Source organism: Dipodomys ordii, unplaced genomic scaffold (genome assembly GCF_000151885.1).
Source record: "Dipodomys ordii isolate 6190 unplaced genomic scaffold, Dord_2.0 Scaffold37, whole genome shotgun sequence".
Classification (NCBI taxonomy): domain Eukaryota; kingdom Metazoa; phylum Chordata; class Mammalia; order Rodentia; family Heteromyidae; genus Dipodomys; species Dipodomys ordii.
In genome coordinates this window covers 7819270-7834683 of record NW_012267253.1, presented here as the reverse complement: position 1 = coordinate 7834683, position 15414 = coordinate 7819270, and the positions used below count along the sequence as shown (strand labels likewise).

The 15414-nt window shown below is 39.4% G+C and overlaps 2 protein-coding genes across 2 annotated transcripts in view; both read right to left on the bottom strand.

Moving 5' to 3' along the window:
* The window catches only part of Msh2 (mutS homolog 2), a 54537-nt gene extending 42848 nt beyond the window's left edge, over positions 1-11689 (bottom strand). The window contains exons 1-5 of the mRNA XM_013017909.1: positions 11600-11689; positions 8860-9006; positions 8209-8358; positions 7489-7622; positions 3814-4013 (exon numbers count right to left, since the gene is read on the bottom strand). Of these exons, the coding sequence (XP_012873363.1) occupies positions 3814-4013; positions 7489-7622; positions 8209-8358; positions 8860-9006; positions 11600-11689 (721 nt within the window). The remainder of the gene's footprint in view (positions 1-3813; positions 4014-7488; positions 7623-8208; positions 8359-8859; positions 9007-11599) is intronic.
* Positions 11690-12496: 807 nt separating this feature from the next.
* The window catches only part of Epcam (epithelial cell adhesion molecule), a 36129-nt gene continuing 33211 nt past the window's right edge, over positions 12497-15414 (bottom strand). Inside the window, exons 8-9 of the mRNA XM_013017985.1 lie at positions 14718-14762; positions 12497-12948 (exon numbers count right to left, since the gene is read on the bottom strand). Of these exons, the coding sequence (XP_012873439.1) occupies positions 12907-12948; positions 14718-14762 (87 nt within the window). The 3' untranslated portion in view covers positions 12497-12906. The remainder of the gene's footprint in view (positions 12949-14717; positions 14763-15414) is intronic.

Genomic DNA, 15414 nt, shown 5'->3' with positions numbered 1-15414 from the left:
CGGCTTTTTTCTTTTTGCTTATGTGGTGCTGAGGAATCAAACCCAGGGCCTCAGGCATGCAAGGCAAGCGCTCTACCACTGAGCTACCTTCCCAGTCCCACATCTGTGACCTCTTATCTCCAATTAAACACCAGAAAACTGGAAGTGGTGCTGTGGCTCAAGTGGTAGAACACTAGCTTTGAGCTGAAGAGCTGAAGGACAGTGCCCTGGTCCCAGAGTTCAAGCCCCATGACTGAAAGAAAAAAAGGACTGGGAAGGTGGCTCAGTAGTAGGGTGCTTGCCTTGCATGCATGAGGCCCTGGGTTCAATTCCTCAGCACCACATAAGTAGAAAAAGCTGGAAGTGGTGCTGTGGCTCAAGTGGTAGAGCGCTAGCCTTGAGCTGAAGAGCTGAGGGACAGCGCCCAGGCCCAGAGTTCAGGCCATTACCAACCAAAAAAAAGTCTTTAAGAACTGGTGCCTCATGCCTGTATTCCTAGGTACTCAGAGAAGTGGCACTGTGGGTCAAAGTGGTAAAATGCTAGCCTTGAGTAAAAGAACAATTTCAAGCCCCTCGACTGACAAAATAAAGTCTATGTAAGTAGACAAAAGGCTGGTAAGGTGCTAATAATAAAAACCTTTGGTCTAAGTGCACTTAAATTATTGCCCAATAGTTTCTAGCAAATAACCAAGTTAACGAAAAGTCAACAGTAAAAGCAAAGGTGAATTATAGCAAAGTATCAAAATAATTCAACCACTCTAATACACCTTCAATACAATGCTCTCTGCTCTTATTTCAGTGCTGTCACTAGTATATGGCCTCTGGATACTTCCATATTTCCCTCCATTCTCCCCTCCCCTCCCCTACACAATCTTGTAATGTGTTCCTCTTATTAAGCACAAGCACTTGTCAGTGCCGCCCACCACCCACCCCACCTCCCAACTTCTACCAGTAATGCTTCCTCTGATACCACTTCATTTGTATTCATTGTTATTATTCTGATAAAATAGCACTTTTCTTCCTATCTTATTTCAAGTTGATTCATTGCTTATTTGTGTATGTATATATATTGGGGGGAGGGGGGTTAGGGGGCTTGAACTCAGGGCCTGGGCACTGTCCCTGAGCTTTTTTACTCAAAGGTAACTAACTGTCTACCACCTTGAGCCACAGTGCCACTTTCAGTTTTTCTGGGGGCTAATTGAAGACAAGAGTCTCATGGACTTTCCTGCACAAGCTGGATTTGAACCTTAGATCTCAGTCTTCTGAGTGGCCTGGATTACAGTACCAGCCACCAGAACCTGGAGAATATATTTAATTCATTCTTATTTCATCAGTGTTTTTCCTTGCTTTCTCACTTATTATTACAATATAATTTTCTCCTTTTACAGTTTAGTAGAATATTATTTTAAAATATCACCTGTAGGAACCTATTACTGAGAGCATTACTTAAACTATCTTCAATCTTTCTTTTCTTGTAAAGCTTTCACTTTACAATTATATTCTTGGCTCAATCACTCTTAAATTAGGTGGCACAAGTTCTAGCTCTCACTAAACATTCCCAACTGATGTGCTGATCATCATTAATTTTTTAAAAAGTATATACCATCAGTGAAGATGCAGAGAAATTTCTTTGTAAAGCCTGTGACTTAAACTGAAGTATAAACTTTATAGAGCTGAGCCTCCTAAACAGCTAGGATTACAGGGTCACCAGCACTCAGCTTACACAATTATAATTAACAGAAAATTTTCACCGTCTGACCTAAGAACTATGGTTTTAGTAATTTACTAAGGAAGCACAAAATCAGTTTCTTTGCTTGACTCCTACTGACAGTGACAAGGCAGGGTGGGCTTGGCGGACCTGGCTGCTATCGCCTTACTTTCTCACCACTCCTGTGCACTGAAACTAATATCATGTTCTCAGATGAAGAAGACAATCTTCTTTAACAAAGGAAGGCTATTATTCAGTCGAAGGTCTAGAGTAGCTGTTTTCCCAACAGAACCTCCAACCAAACTCCCAAATAGCTATTTCTTTCTAAAAGATGAAGTTTTCATCACTAAGTACAAATCTACTTTCTATACTATTACTGCCCCCTGCTGTCTGTGACTCCACCTTATTTACACTGTTTTTCTGGGATAACAAAGCCTAGAGTTAATCCCATACAACAAGGGATGACAGAACACACTCAATTTCTAGCAATATACTTAATGTATTCTTTTTTGAAATCGTGGGAGATATGGCAGTGCTTACCTGCAATCCAGTACTCGAAGGCTATTAAGAGGAGAATGGAGAGTTCCAGGGAAGCCAGGGTTATAACCTAAGCACAACCTTGTCTTTAAAAAAAAAATTATAAGCTAGATCCCTGTGGTTCAGGCCTATAATCCTAGCTATTCAGGACACAGAGATCTGAGAACTGAGGTTTGAAGCCAGCCCAGGGAAGACAAATCATGGAGACTCTTATCTCTGATTACTGGGAGAGGTTGGGGGTGGAGGAGCAGAAGAAGAGGTGGCAGAGTGCCAGCCTTGAGCGAAAAAGCTACGAAGGGAACAAGGGGATGGTCAAGTCCTGAGGCACACTGATTAACAGTTTACATAATTGGGAGCAGGGAGGATTGGGGGGGGGGGGTTGAGGGGGGAGGATGGGAAGGATAGGAAGGGGAAACAAAGGAGACTACAATGCTTGATAAGAAATGTACTCATTATCTTGCCCATGTAATTGTAACCCCTCTGTACAGTATTTTCACAATAAAAAAAATAAAATAAAATACAAAAAAAAACAGTTTACATAATTATGGGATAAGGGGTGTTCAGATTTGCTCAGCTTTTCAGTACTGTATACTGAGATGCAAGATTTCTTTTTCCCCAGCTGGTCCTGGGGCTTGAACTGGGGCTTTGAACTGTGATCCTCAAATCTCCTGAATAGCTAGGATTACAAGTGTGAGACACCAATGCCCAGCAAGATTCCTGATTTGTGCCTAGTTTCAGTGAGGTCCTCTGCAGAGCCACTGCCAAGTAGGAAATTCCTATTTGCACACTGGTCCAGAAAACAAAAAGGGGAGGAGGGGTGGTGTGCGATACTTTAGGCAAGTATTGAGTGTTTACTGACTCCAAGATGTTGTCAGCCCACATCTAACAAAGAAAGTGTACCCTAAACAAATTTTACAGAAGACAACATTTCACCATGGGATAAAATGCACATTCTTATTAGTGCTGCTGTACAAAGCACACTGAGTCTTATGGGATTTCTTTAGGAATCAAATCTTGTCTAACTGAGGGGTAGGGCAATTAACCTGTTAATAAATTCAGTTAATATTTATTTCTTCTAAAAAGCAAAAAATTCCAGGCACTGGTGGCTCACACCTTTAATCCTAGCTGCAAGGAGGCTGATCATGAGCTCGAAGCCAGCCCAGGCAGGAAAATCAGTGAGACTCATACCTCCAATTAACTACCAGAAAACCAGAATTGGCACTGTGGCTCAAAGTGGTAGAGGTGGTACTGTGGCTCAAAATGGTAGAGCAGTAGCCTTGAGCAAAAAAGCTCAGGAATAGCACCTAGGCAAGATCAAGCTCCACGACCCACAATAAATTAATTAATTAACTAAACAGCAAAAACTCTTGAATTCAATCTTCAACACTTCAAAATTTAAAAATAAACAAATAACAAAAATGCTAACTTGTTTTATGATTCTTGGTTGCTGCCTTAGCTCAATACAAACCCATAAAACAACAAAAAAAAGTGTCAAAGAAGTCACTAATCAATTTTTGCAAAAAGAGCATACTTGCCTACCATACTGTAACAGCAAGGAAAAACAAAAACTAAACTACAATCATTGTTACCTTCATGTTTTTCCAGAGCCTGTATAACATTAGGGAGTTGATTTATCCCCTGATAAAGTCGGTAACAATCTTGTAAGGTTGCTGCTTGTCTTTGAAATTTCTTGGCAAGTCTGTTAAGATCTGGGAATCGACGAAGCAAATCTTCTTGTAAACTCTGCCTTAACTCTGCATCTTCTACAAAAGCTTCCACTAAATCTAATCTGAAAAAAATTACAATCCAATGTTAAATACTTTAAAATTAACTTATCTACTAGGCAGGGGAATACAGATCAGTGCTATATGTTCCTGCCTTATCTGTGTAACTAGTTTATGCTTAGCACTGGTGTCACACACTAGTAATGCTAGCTAATCAGGAGGCTATATGACCTGAGGGTCAAAGCCAGCCTGGGCAGAACAGTATGTGAGACTCTTAAGTCTAAGTAACTAACAAAAAGCTAGAAGCACTTATAGCTCAAGTTTTTTTTGTTTTTGTTTTTTGTCAGTCATGGGGCTTGAACTCTGGGCCTGGGCACTGTCCCTCAGCTCTTCAGCTCAAGGCTAGTGCTCTACCACTTGAGCTACAGCGCCACTTCCGGTTTTCTGGTGGTTTATTAGAGATAGGAGTCTCATGGTCTCTCCTGCCCGGGCTGGCTTTGAACCAAGATCCTCAGATCTCAGCCTCCTGAGTAGCTAGGATTACAGGCATTATAGCTCAAGTTTTAAGAGTGTTAGCCTAGAGTGAAAAAGCCAAGTGAGAGTTCAAACCTTTGAATTCAAACCCAGTACAAACATATACACAAACATGGCTTGCACTTTTTTTGTTGTTGTTGTTGGTCATGGGGCTTGAACTCTGGGCCTGGGCACTATCCCTCAGCAGTTCAGCTCAAGGCTAGAGCTCTACCATTTGAGCCACAGTGTCACTTCCAGTTTCCTGGTGGTTTATTGGAGATAAAGTCTCACAGACTTTTCCTGCTCTGGCTGGCTTTGAACTGCGAACCTAGATCTCAGCCTCCTGAGTAGCTAGTATTACAGGCGTGAGCCACCGGCACCCAGCTCTACACTCTTGAATATCTATCCAGAGTAAGTGTTACAAGTCAGGATACAGTAAAGATACTTGCATATTGATGTTCACTGACATACTATTTACAATAGATAAATTATGGAAACAACGCGGATGCACTACAGCAGATGAGTGGATCTAGAAAATATGGTACATATATAAAATGGAATTTACTCATCCATTAGAAAGAGTATCATTATGTCATTTGCAGGGAAATGGCTGGACCTAGAACAAATCATGTTAAGTTGTAAGTCAGACTCAGAGACCAACAGCACATTATCTCTCATATGTGGAAGCTAGATTTGAAATATAAACATGCGTAATAACATATGCAGGGTTCTATTACGCATTTACACATAAATAAACTGACTAAAGGATGGTATTCTTATGGGAAGAATCCTAAGGTGTAATGCTTCTGAACAACTAATGTACTGTTTATCAAAATGAATATAGAAGCAGAAACATGTTTTCAGGAGAGCAAAAGGGGCAGGAAAGAAGAGGGAGCAAATGAAATCACTGTATTCAGTGTATATTATATAAAAGTTGAACTACATAACTTGAGGGTATTGAGGGTAGGGATGGTAGGAAAAAATACTCATATTATCAGTGTAACATCATTATATTCATAACCTGACTTACAGAACTGTAACCTCTTCATACAACTACTTGGCAATAATAAGGTTTAGTGCATCATCTTTTGCTTCAAGAAAATGTTCTATTACGCTCTTTAAGCATTAACCAAATAAAAAATTCACAAAAACGTTAACTCTATTTTGAAATATTAGTTTTGGTAAGAGAGTAGAAACTACAAACTATGAAACACACATTTTTAAAAGATACTAAAGTATGCTTAAGATTTCACCAAAGTGACCTTTTTTTTGGTTTTGGTTTCTTCTTTCTGTTCGTCATAGGGCTTGAACTCAGGGCCTGGGTGCTGTCCCTGAGCTCTTTTGCTCAAGACTAACACTCTACACTTTGAGCCACAGCTCCACTTTCCATTTTTGAATGGTTAATTGGTGATAAGTTTCATGGAGACTATTCTGCCCAGGCTAGCTTTGAACTGCAATCCTCAGATCTCAGCCTCCTAAGTAGCTAGGATTACAGGCATGAGCCACCAGTGCACAGCTGGTTTTTCTTTTGTTTTTGGTGGTACTGGCATTTGAACTCAGGGGTCAAAAACTCTATCACTTGAGCTATGCCTCCAGTATTTTTTCCTTTAGTTTTTTACTTTTTGTTGTACGAGTTCTGGGACTTGACCTTAAGGCCTGAGCACTGTTTCTGAGTTTCTTTTGCTCAAGGTTAGCACTCGTACCACTTGAGACACAGCGCCACTTCCAGCTTCTACCTTCTAATGACTAGTTTACTAGAGATCAGCCTCTCACAGGGATGAGCCAGCAGTGCCGTGTGTGTGTGTGTGTGTGTGTGTGTGTGTGTGTGTGTGTAGATCAGTCTCTCACAGGGATGAGCCAGCAGTGCCGTGTGTGTGTGTGTGTGTGTGTGTGTGTGTGTGTGTGTGTGTGTGATCAGTCTCTCACAGGGATGAGCCAGCAGTGTCGTGTGTGTGTGTGTGTGTGTGTGTGTGTGTGTGTGTGTGTGTGTGTGTATGTGTGTGTTAGTGATTAATTGGAGAAAAGAGGAGTCTCTCTCCATACTTATCTGGGCTAGTTTTAAACCTGGATCCCCAGATCTCATCCTCCTGAATAGCAAGGATTACAAGCATAAACCAACAGCAACCTTTTTCTTTTAAGTTTACTTTTTAGATAGGACTGTGTGCTTTTGCCCAGGCTCAGCCCTGGACAACTATAATCCCACCTTTGCATCCTGAAGATCTGGGATCATACACAGTGAAAAGCTTAATAAACTGCTAGTTCATTAATCTACTTGGTAGGCCCCTTCAGAAATAATTAGTGTCTGTTTATGTTTCTGGCTAAAACACGAAAGGAAAGATAAAACTGCTCTATTTTCCTGATAATGCCACTTTTAAATTACAATTTTAAACTGGGTAGAGGGGCTCATGCCTAAAATCCTAGTTACTCATGAGGCTCCATCTCCAATAACCAGAAAAAGCTGGAGACATGGATCAAATGGTAGTTATTAGGATAACCTAAAAACTGAGAAAAGTAAATAAAAGTGCATCCAGTGATGGAATTACCATGAACCTATTTTAAATGGTTACATATGGCTAGGACTGGTAGTACAATGCCTGTAGTCCCAATACTCAAGAAAGAAGCAGAGAGATTTAGAATTCAAGCCCAGCCTGGGCTACATAGCAAGACCGATCTCAAAAAATTAATTAACTAAATAAAATAGTATAAATGGAGACAAAACAAACTAAAATAAAATGCTTATAATAAAAGCATAATTACGGGAAAGACATGGTGCAGTACTATATTAGAATGATAATAAGTGTTTTAGAATCGTAAGTTTTTAAGGAACAAATTGTCTTAAAGGTGCACTGCATAAAACAATTCCATTTACACAAAACAGGCAAAAATAAGCCCCGGCTCCCACCCACAGAGTCCAGAAGATGGTTACTCTTGGAGTATGGTGGGTAACTCGAAGGAAGGATTATTGAAGAAAATATAGGAGTAACTGCAAGTTAGTTAAAGCTAATCAAAGCATTCTAAATGACATACCTCTCTTCTATTCTGTTCTTATCCATGAGAGGCTGCTTAATCCACTGGTTAACTAGTCTTTGCCCTTGCGGGGTTTTGCATTTATTCAGCAATGCAGCCAGAGACTGAGAGCCAGTTGTATCCTCAACAGAACCCTAATAAACAAAAGATAAAAGATGACACTCATTAGTAAAAATCTTACTATAACATGAAAAGTAAATAATTTGGGAACAAGATCACATAATATTCTTTAAATCTAAAGTGAGAAATTTCCACAAAATAATTCCCTGTTAATCTATATTTAACTATTTACTTTTTTCTAAGGCAAAACAACTTTATAATTACTCCAGTTTTAGAACTGATGTGACTATACCAAACTAGAACTAGAAGAGTAAAATACAGCAATTCGGGCTGGGAAGGTGGCTCAGTGGTAGAGTGCTTGCCTTGCATGCATGAGACCCTGGGTTCGATTCCTCAGCACCACATAAGCAAAAAGGAAAAAGCCGAAAGTGGCACTGTGGCTCAAGTGGTAGAGCGCTAGCCTTGAGCTGAAGAGCTGAGAGACAGCGCCCAGGCCCAGAGTTCAGGCCCCACGACCGGACCAAAAAAAAAAAAAAAAAACAGCAATTCAATGTTACTTCAAATACGTAAGTCCTTAGTAAAAGCTTACAGCATTTGTCAAAGGAAATATTTTATTTATTCATTTTCTTTACTTATTTTTTTAACCAGTGTATGTTTTACCTGGAAAAGGTTAAGGGCTCTAACTGCTGCAATATCCAATTTCATATACTGGCTGAAGTCAAAAGTAGTCAGTTCAAACTGTCCAAAATTTGAATCATCAGATAAAAGCTCTAAAAACTTGATTACTGCAGACAAAGATGAAACTGCAACCTAAAATTAAGAATATAAAATAAGGTTTCTATATCACCAGAACTGGTTTCACAAATTAAAAATACAGAGGGAAGGAAAGTGGGAAAACAAGGAGGGGGGGGGTGTAAACACTGTTCAACAAGAAATGTACTCCTTACCTTACTTATGTAACTGTACCCCTCTGTATATCACCTTTACAATAAAATTAAATTTTAAAAAAGAAATTACAAGTGCAAATATAGCCGGTTCTTGCCTGTAATTCTAGCTACTCAGGAGGCTGACATCTGAGGATTACAGTTCAAAGACAGGCCAGGCAGGGGGAAAAAAAAAATCTGTGAGACTCTTACCTCCAATTAACCACCAAAAGGTTGAAAGTGGAGCTATATAAAGTGGTAGAGATAGTCTTGAGCAAAAAAGCTAAGAGGCAGTGCCCAAACCCTGAGTTCAAGACCCAGTAACAGCATGATTTCGATAGACACTATTATAAGTTAAGCAAAAAAACAGCACTAGCAAGTCACATACCTGATTCTCCATTTCTGGCAAGACAGAACTATTCATCTGTTCTCCCTTTTTGCTTTTCAATAACCGGTTCAGGTCCTGACAAATGTCTTTTGTGGAAAAATCAGCTCTTTTTCTTTCTGTGATCAGAATTCCTGCTCTCTGAATAACCTATTTTACAGGAAATTATTTTAAATACTGGGAGAAAAGCAATGAGAAAGAAAATTGTAACCCTGAGAAATAATATGACAACAGCTTTAACAATTAATCCACATCAAATTATTATGCAATGTGAAAGATACTAGTAACATTACTTAACATATTTTTAATCCTATAAATTGGAGTTGAATTTACATTACATGCACATAAAGCTTTCAAAAACCAGTCCCAATAGTACAAACCTAACAGAATATTACTGAAGTACAGGTATGATTCAAATGGCAAAACACCAGCCCTAAGCTTAAAAACCAATAGAGAGAATGAGACCTTGAATTCAAGCCCCAGTTCCAAAACAAAAAACACACTTTGGGCCCTATCTATGGCAAAAATAGCCCACAAAAAGAAAAGAACCCTGGTAGCCGGGCGCTGGTGGCTCACGCCTGTAATCCTAGCTACTCAGGAGGCTGAGATCTGAGGATCTCGGTTCAAAGCCAGCCCGGGCAGAAGAGACCGTGAGACTCCTATCTCCAATAAACCACCAGAAAACCGGAAGTGGCGCTGTAGCTCAAGTGATAGAGCGCTTGCCTTGAGCTGAAGAGCGGAGGGACAGCGCCCAGGCCCAGAGTTCAGGCCCCACAACTGGACCAAAAAAAAAAAAAAAAGATGCAAGACACCAGAATCAAATACAGTAACAACAGGGGTTATACCATGGGGAAAGACCAAACAAACAAATAAATCACATAGTACACATTAAAAAGAACAGCAAGAAATAAAATCTCATGTCCCTCTCTTGGGGTTCATTTCCCTTAGCATCAGCTTATATGGTCATATGTACATAGCTTTTTTTTTTTCTTGGCTGGTTGTGTGACCTGAACTCTGGGCCTGGGCGCTGTCCCTCAGCTCTTCAGCTCAAGGCTAGCGCTCTACCACTTGAGCCACAGCGCCATTTACGGCTTTTTCTGTTTATGTGGTGCTGAGGAATCTAACCCAGGCCTCATGCATACAAGGCAAGCACTTTACCACTGAGCCATCTTCCCAGCCCTGTTACATAGCTCTTGACCTCTTCTGGTTGTCCTAGACATATACTAATTATTGCAGATAAGGGAAACCATGGAACCTATATTTCTTTGGGTCTGGCTTACTTCACTTAATATAGTGTATGTGGTATGTATATATGATCCATATATCAACTGAGGGGCATCTGGGTTGATTCCATATCTTAGCTATGGTGAATAATGCTGCAATAAACATAGTTGGGCTGGTAGTCATTTGGGTAAATGCCTAAAAGTGGGATTACTGGGTCATAGGGGAGCTCTATGTAGAGTCTTTTGAGGAACCTCCATATTGTTTTCCAAAGTTGTTAAACAAGTGTACACTCCCACCAACAATGCAGTAGGGTTCCCTCTTGGCCACATCCCCTCCAGCATCTGTTGTTATTAGATTTCTTAATTATAGCCATTCTAACTGGGGTGAGGTGGAATCTCAATGTTGTTTTGATTTGCATTTCTTTTATGGCTAGAGAAGCTGAGCATTTTTTCATGTGTCTTTGGCCATGCTTATTTCCTCTTCAGAGAAGTCTCTCTTTAAGCCCACTTATTAATCTGGTGGTTGTTTCTTTGAGGATTTGTTGTTGGGGGATTTAATTTTTTGAGTTCTAAGTATATTTTAGATATGAGACCCTTGTCCATTGTATGGCTAATGAAGATCTGCGTGAGACTCTTATCTCCAATAAACCACCAGAAAACTGGAAGTGGCGCTGTGGCTCAAATGGTAGAGTGGTAGCCTTGAGCTGAAGAGCTGAGGGACAGTGCCCAGGCCCAGAGTTCAATCCCCACAACTGACAAAAACAAACAAACAAACCTACTCAACTCTGGTGTGGTATGGCCAAACAACCACACATATGTAAATGAAGGAGTGTAGCTGTGCTCCAAAATTTGTGGACATTGTAATTTGTATTTTGTGTAATTTTTACCTATCAAGAAACCACCTTTTGGGAGGTGTTGGTGGCTCCTGCCTATAATCCTAACTGAGCTGAGCTGAGCACTGAGGATCTTGGTTCAAAGCCAGCTAGGGCAGTAAAGTCAATGAGAATCTGATCTCCAATTAACTATTTAAAAAGCCCAGGGGCTGGGAATGTGGCTTAATGGTAGAGTGCTTGCCTAGCATGCATGAAACCCTGGGTTTGATTCCTCAGTACCACATAAAACAGAAAAAGCCGGAATTGGTGCTGTGGCTCAAGTGGTAGCGTGCTAGCCTTGAGCACAGAGAGACTCAGGGACAGTGCCAGCCCCAGGGCTGGCAAAAAATAAAACTAGCTTTGAGCAAAAAAGCTCAGGGATAGTGCCCAACTTCTGAGTTTAAACTTCAGGACTGGCACCAACCACTTGCAAAAACATATCCTTGACTACTCTTGGGACTACCTTGGAATTCTGTCTAACAGTGGGTTTTTTTCAGGGAGTTACTATTAAGAGCAGGCTGGGAATGTACTCAATTCTTAATAGTTTGCTTAGCATGTGTAAGGCCCTGTGTTTGATCCCTAGTACCAAAAGAAAAAGATCAAAATACTTCCAGATACTTTTAACTTCATAGAACTTTGCTACATTACTGAAAGGAAAAAGACATTTGTACCATAATTGCTTATATGTAAGATAATGATGTTGTGTTCATCAAATTCGTAGTTCACAACATACGCCATCAATTCCAGATATGTGCCAAAATACCAATTTTTATCTAAAACAGAATCTTAGGTTAATTCATAATATTCAACTTTTATGTAGAAAAGTTTTGTATGTCTTATATACCTTATAAGTACTCATGTAAAACTGACTTCAAAAAAATTTTAATTTCTTGGTGCCAGGGACTGAACCTAGGGTGTCTTGCATGCTAAGCACAATCTTACACTGAGATACCCCTGGTAGCCTCACTAGAGTTTGAACACAGGTCCATATCCATTGTTAGGCAACTGCTCTACCACTTGAGTCACTGTCAGCTCAAAACATTTTTTTGTGCTGGTATCGGGGCTTAAATTTGGGGTCTCACTCTCTAGCTTGGCTTTGTCACTCCAAGGCTGACACATTACCATTTTAGCCACACCTCCACTTTTCACTTTTTGGTTAATCGGAGATGAATCTTATGGACTTTCCAGCCAGGCTGGCTTCAAACCATGATCCTTAAATCATACCCTCCTGAGAAGCTAGGATGAGCTACTACTGCCCAGCTCAAAGCATTTTTTTTTTTTGGGTCCGGTTGTGGGGCCTGAACTATGGGCCTGGGCGCTGTCCCTCAGCTCTTCAGCTTAAGGCTAGCGCTCTACCACTTGAGCCACAGCGCCACTTCAGGCTTTTTTTTTTTTCTTTTTGCTTATGTGGTACTGAGGAATCAAACCCAGGGCCTCATGCATGCAAGGCAAGCACTCTACCACTGAGCCACCTTCCCAGTCCCTCAAAGCATTTTTTTAACCTATTAATCTATGTGTGTACTAGGAAACTTCATTCAAACAAGGTTAGTTTTTAAATGTTTTATTTCATTAAAAAAACTTTATATACAAGATTCAAAATAAACAGAAAGGCAGCTTTCAATTAGATGAATGAGACACTGGTCATTCAAACAAACTAGTGTAGAAGCCTACTTAATGCACTCTTCAAAAATTATAAATGATCTAACTATGCGGTCCAAAGTTGTGGGTTTTATATTAGATCTGTATTTGTAAGACACTTGTGAAATCTGAAGACTGGTAATGCCAATTTCAAGCTGCTTATAGTTTGAGTACAGGTTTCACATTACAAACAAATGGTGTTAACTAACAAAATAGTAATCCTCAAAAACCTTTTTGTCCCATGTTCACACATCTGTAATGGCGTACCACTTGCTAATTCTCCTTCTTCTAGTTAGTTAATCTGCACAATGGAGTAGTTATGCATTCAGTTCTCTGTGCATCTCACCCATCTCCTTTATCTGAAAGGGAGGGGGAAGGGAGAGAACAGTAGAAATTTTAAATAATTTTAAATAAATTTTAAATTTTCCATCTTCTGAAATAAGATTTTATAAAACAAGGAACCAAAGCAAGATGACTCTCTTTTGCAAGATTTATTTAAATAAATCTTAGTGGTTATCAAATGAATATCAGCAAGTGGAAATACGTTTTGGAGAAGTAAACAAAAGGGAGGCACAGAAATGGAGGAAGGTTGAGCAAATACAGCCATTATTATATTTGATATACACAATGTAAAAAATGAACTATGCAACTTGAGGGTGATACTCACCAAGAAACATTGTACACATAACCTGACTTATGGAATTGTAACTGTTTTGTACAACTAGTTAATAATATAAATAAATAATAAAATCTGTTTCACAACAAGACACACACTAATTATACCACCTAAGCCTGTATTTGGAACAAGATGGCTACAGTGACTGGGAAAGGAATTAGTAAACTACATGGTTAGTAAGCAGGGATGCATGCTATTGTTATAGCTAGGAAGAATTTGTTTTGGTGGTAGAATCATACCTCCAGTCCTTTTTTACTTTATTTTCCAAATAGGATCTATAGTTTTGGCTGGGATCAGCCTTCTGACTTTGGTCTTTCTAAGGTCTCCCTCATAGTCTCCCTCATAGTCGAGACAGCATGTACCACCACACAGAACTTTTTGTTGAGATAAATAGTCTCATTAATTTTTTGCCCTAAGCTGACTTTGAACTATAATCTTTCTGATCTGTGAACTGGGATTATAGGCACAAGCCACTGTCCCAACAAATAGTTCATTTTCTATTATCAATCTTTCATTCATAGATAAGGAAATGAAGTTCAGAATTAAGTGACATTCTCCAAGTCATGAGTTACAGACAAAACTGAGAACAATGACAAATGACTACTATTGCTGGCGAACTTCTCACTATGTGACAAGCATATATTTATGTAAGTTACTTTTAAGTAGTCTATACTCTTATCTCCATTTTGCTGATGAGAAAACATTACTTGCCTAGCTAATAAGTGGTCAGAACCAAGTCTTTATTGTTCTCAAATGGTAATACTACATCATTCTGCCTATCAATTCAGTTCAAGAGTAGAAGTGTGGTCACCACACAAGGTAAGCCAGCAATGGTTTATTATGGAACAGGAAGATAGTATTAGAACTTTCTGGCTATATTAGATTTTTTTCAATTTTTTTTTACTTTTTTGTTTTTAATAATATTAGCAAGCAGCACATGTATAATTACAAATGAATACAAAGATATATCAGAATTGGTGAGTATATAAAAAGTCATGGCCAGAATTCAGACAAAAAATGTGTTCATATCTAATTCCAAGTATCTAACCCAAAACATATAAGAATCTGTTTTCACACCAGTTTGTGTGATTAGCTAATATATAACATACTTACCTATGACATATTAAATTTACCTTATAGAATTATTCTCTATTGGTATAATGACAAGACAGGTTCTGAATCACATGGAGTTTCCCTAATATGGTTCCAGTGAGTGTATTCTAAAAAACCCCTCTAGATATTCACAGTTTAATGGGCTTTCCATTCCACTCTTCTATAAAGCATAAAGCATAGGGTCTAACTCAAACTAGGTAAGAGCTCATTCTAAGCCTGTCCCTAAGACTCCCAAGGACTACAGGGCAAAGTAACTTTAGTGAAAAGGAACTCCATCAGTAGTACAAGTATAATGAAATAAACTAGGAATAAAAGATTCAATACAAGTAATCTATTTACCTCAGCCTTCTCATATTTTGTTGTTCTCTTCTTCCTAGAAATAACCTGAAAGAAAAATGGTTACTATTTTAGAACTGCTATTCCAACAAAAAATAATTTGGTCAAAACTGACATATAACCTTTTAGAAAAATGTACATAATTCCAATCTGAATTATTTTGTTGTTGTTGTTGGTTATTGGGCTTGAACTCAGCTCTTGTCCCTCAGCAGTTTAGCTCAAGGCTAGCACTCTACTACTTGAGCCACAGTGCCACTTCTGGTTTTCTGGTGGTTAACTGGAGATAACAATCTCACAGCCTTTCCTGCCCAGGCTGGCTTTGAACCACAATTCTCAAATCTCAGCCTCCTGAGTAGCTAGGATTACAAGCATGAGTCACCAGCACCCACAATCTGAGTAATTTTTAAAAATCTATCCGTAAACATTTATTTCTTTGGAGCAGGAGGAGGTACTAGAGATTAACCTCAGGATACCAATCTCACTAGACAGGTATTCTACCATTTGAGACACTGTTGACATCATATGTGTATGTATGTGTGTGTATATACATGTACACACATGTGTGTACCAGTACTGGGGCTTGAACTCAGGGCCTCACACTCTTTTTTTTTTTTAGGTCCGGTCATGGGCCTGAACTCTGGGCCTGGGCACTGTCCCTCAGCTCTTCAGCTCAAGGCTAGCGCTCTACCACTTGAGCCAC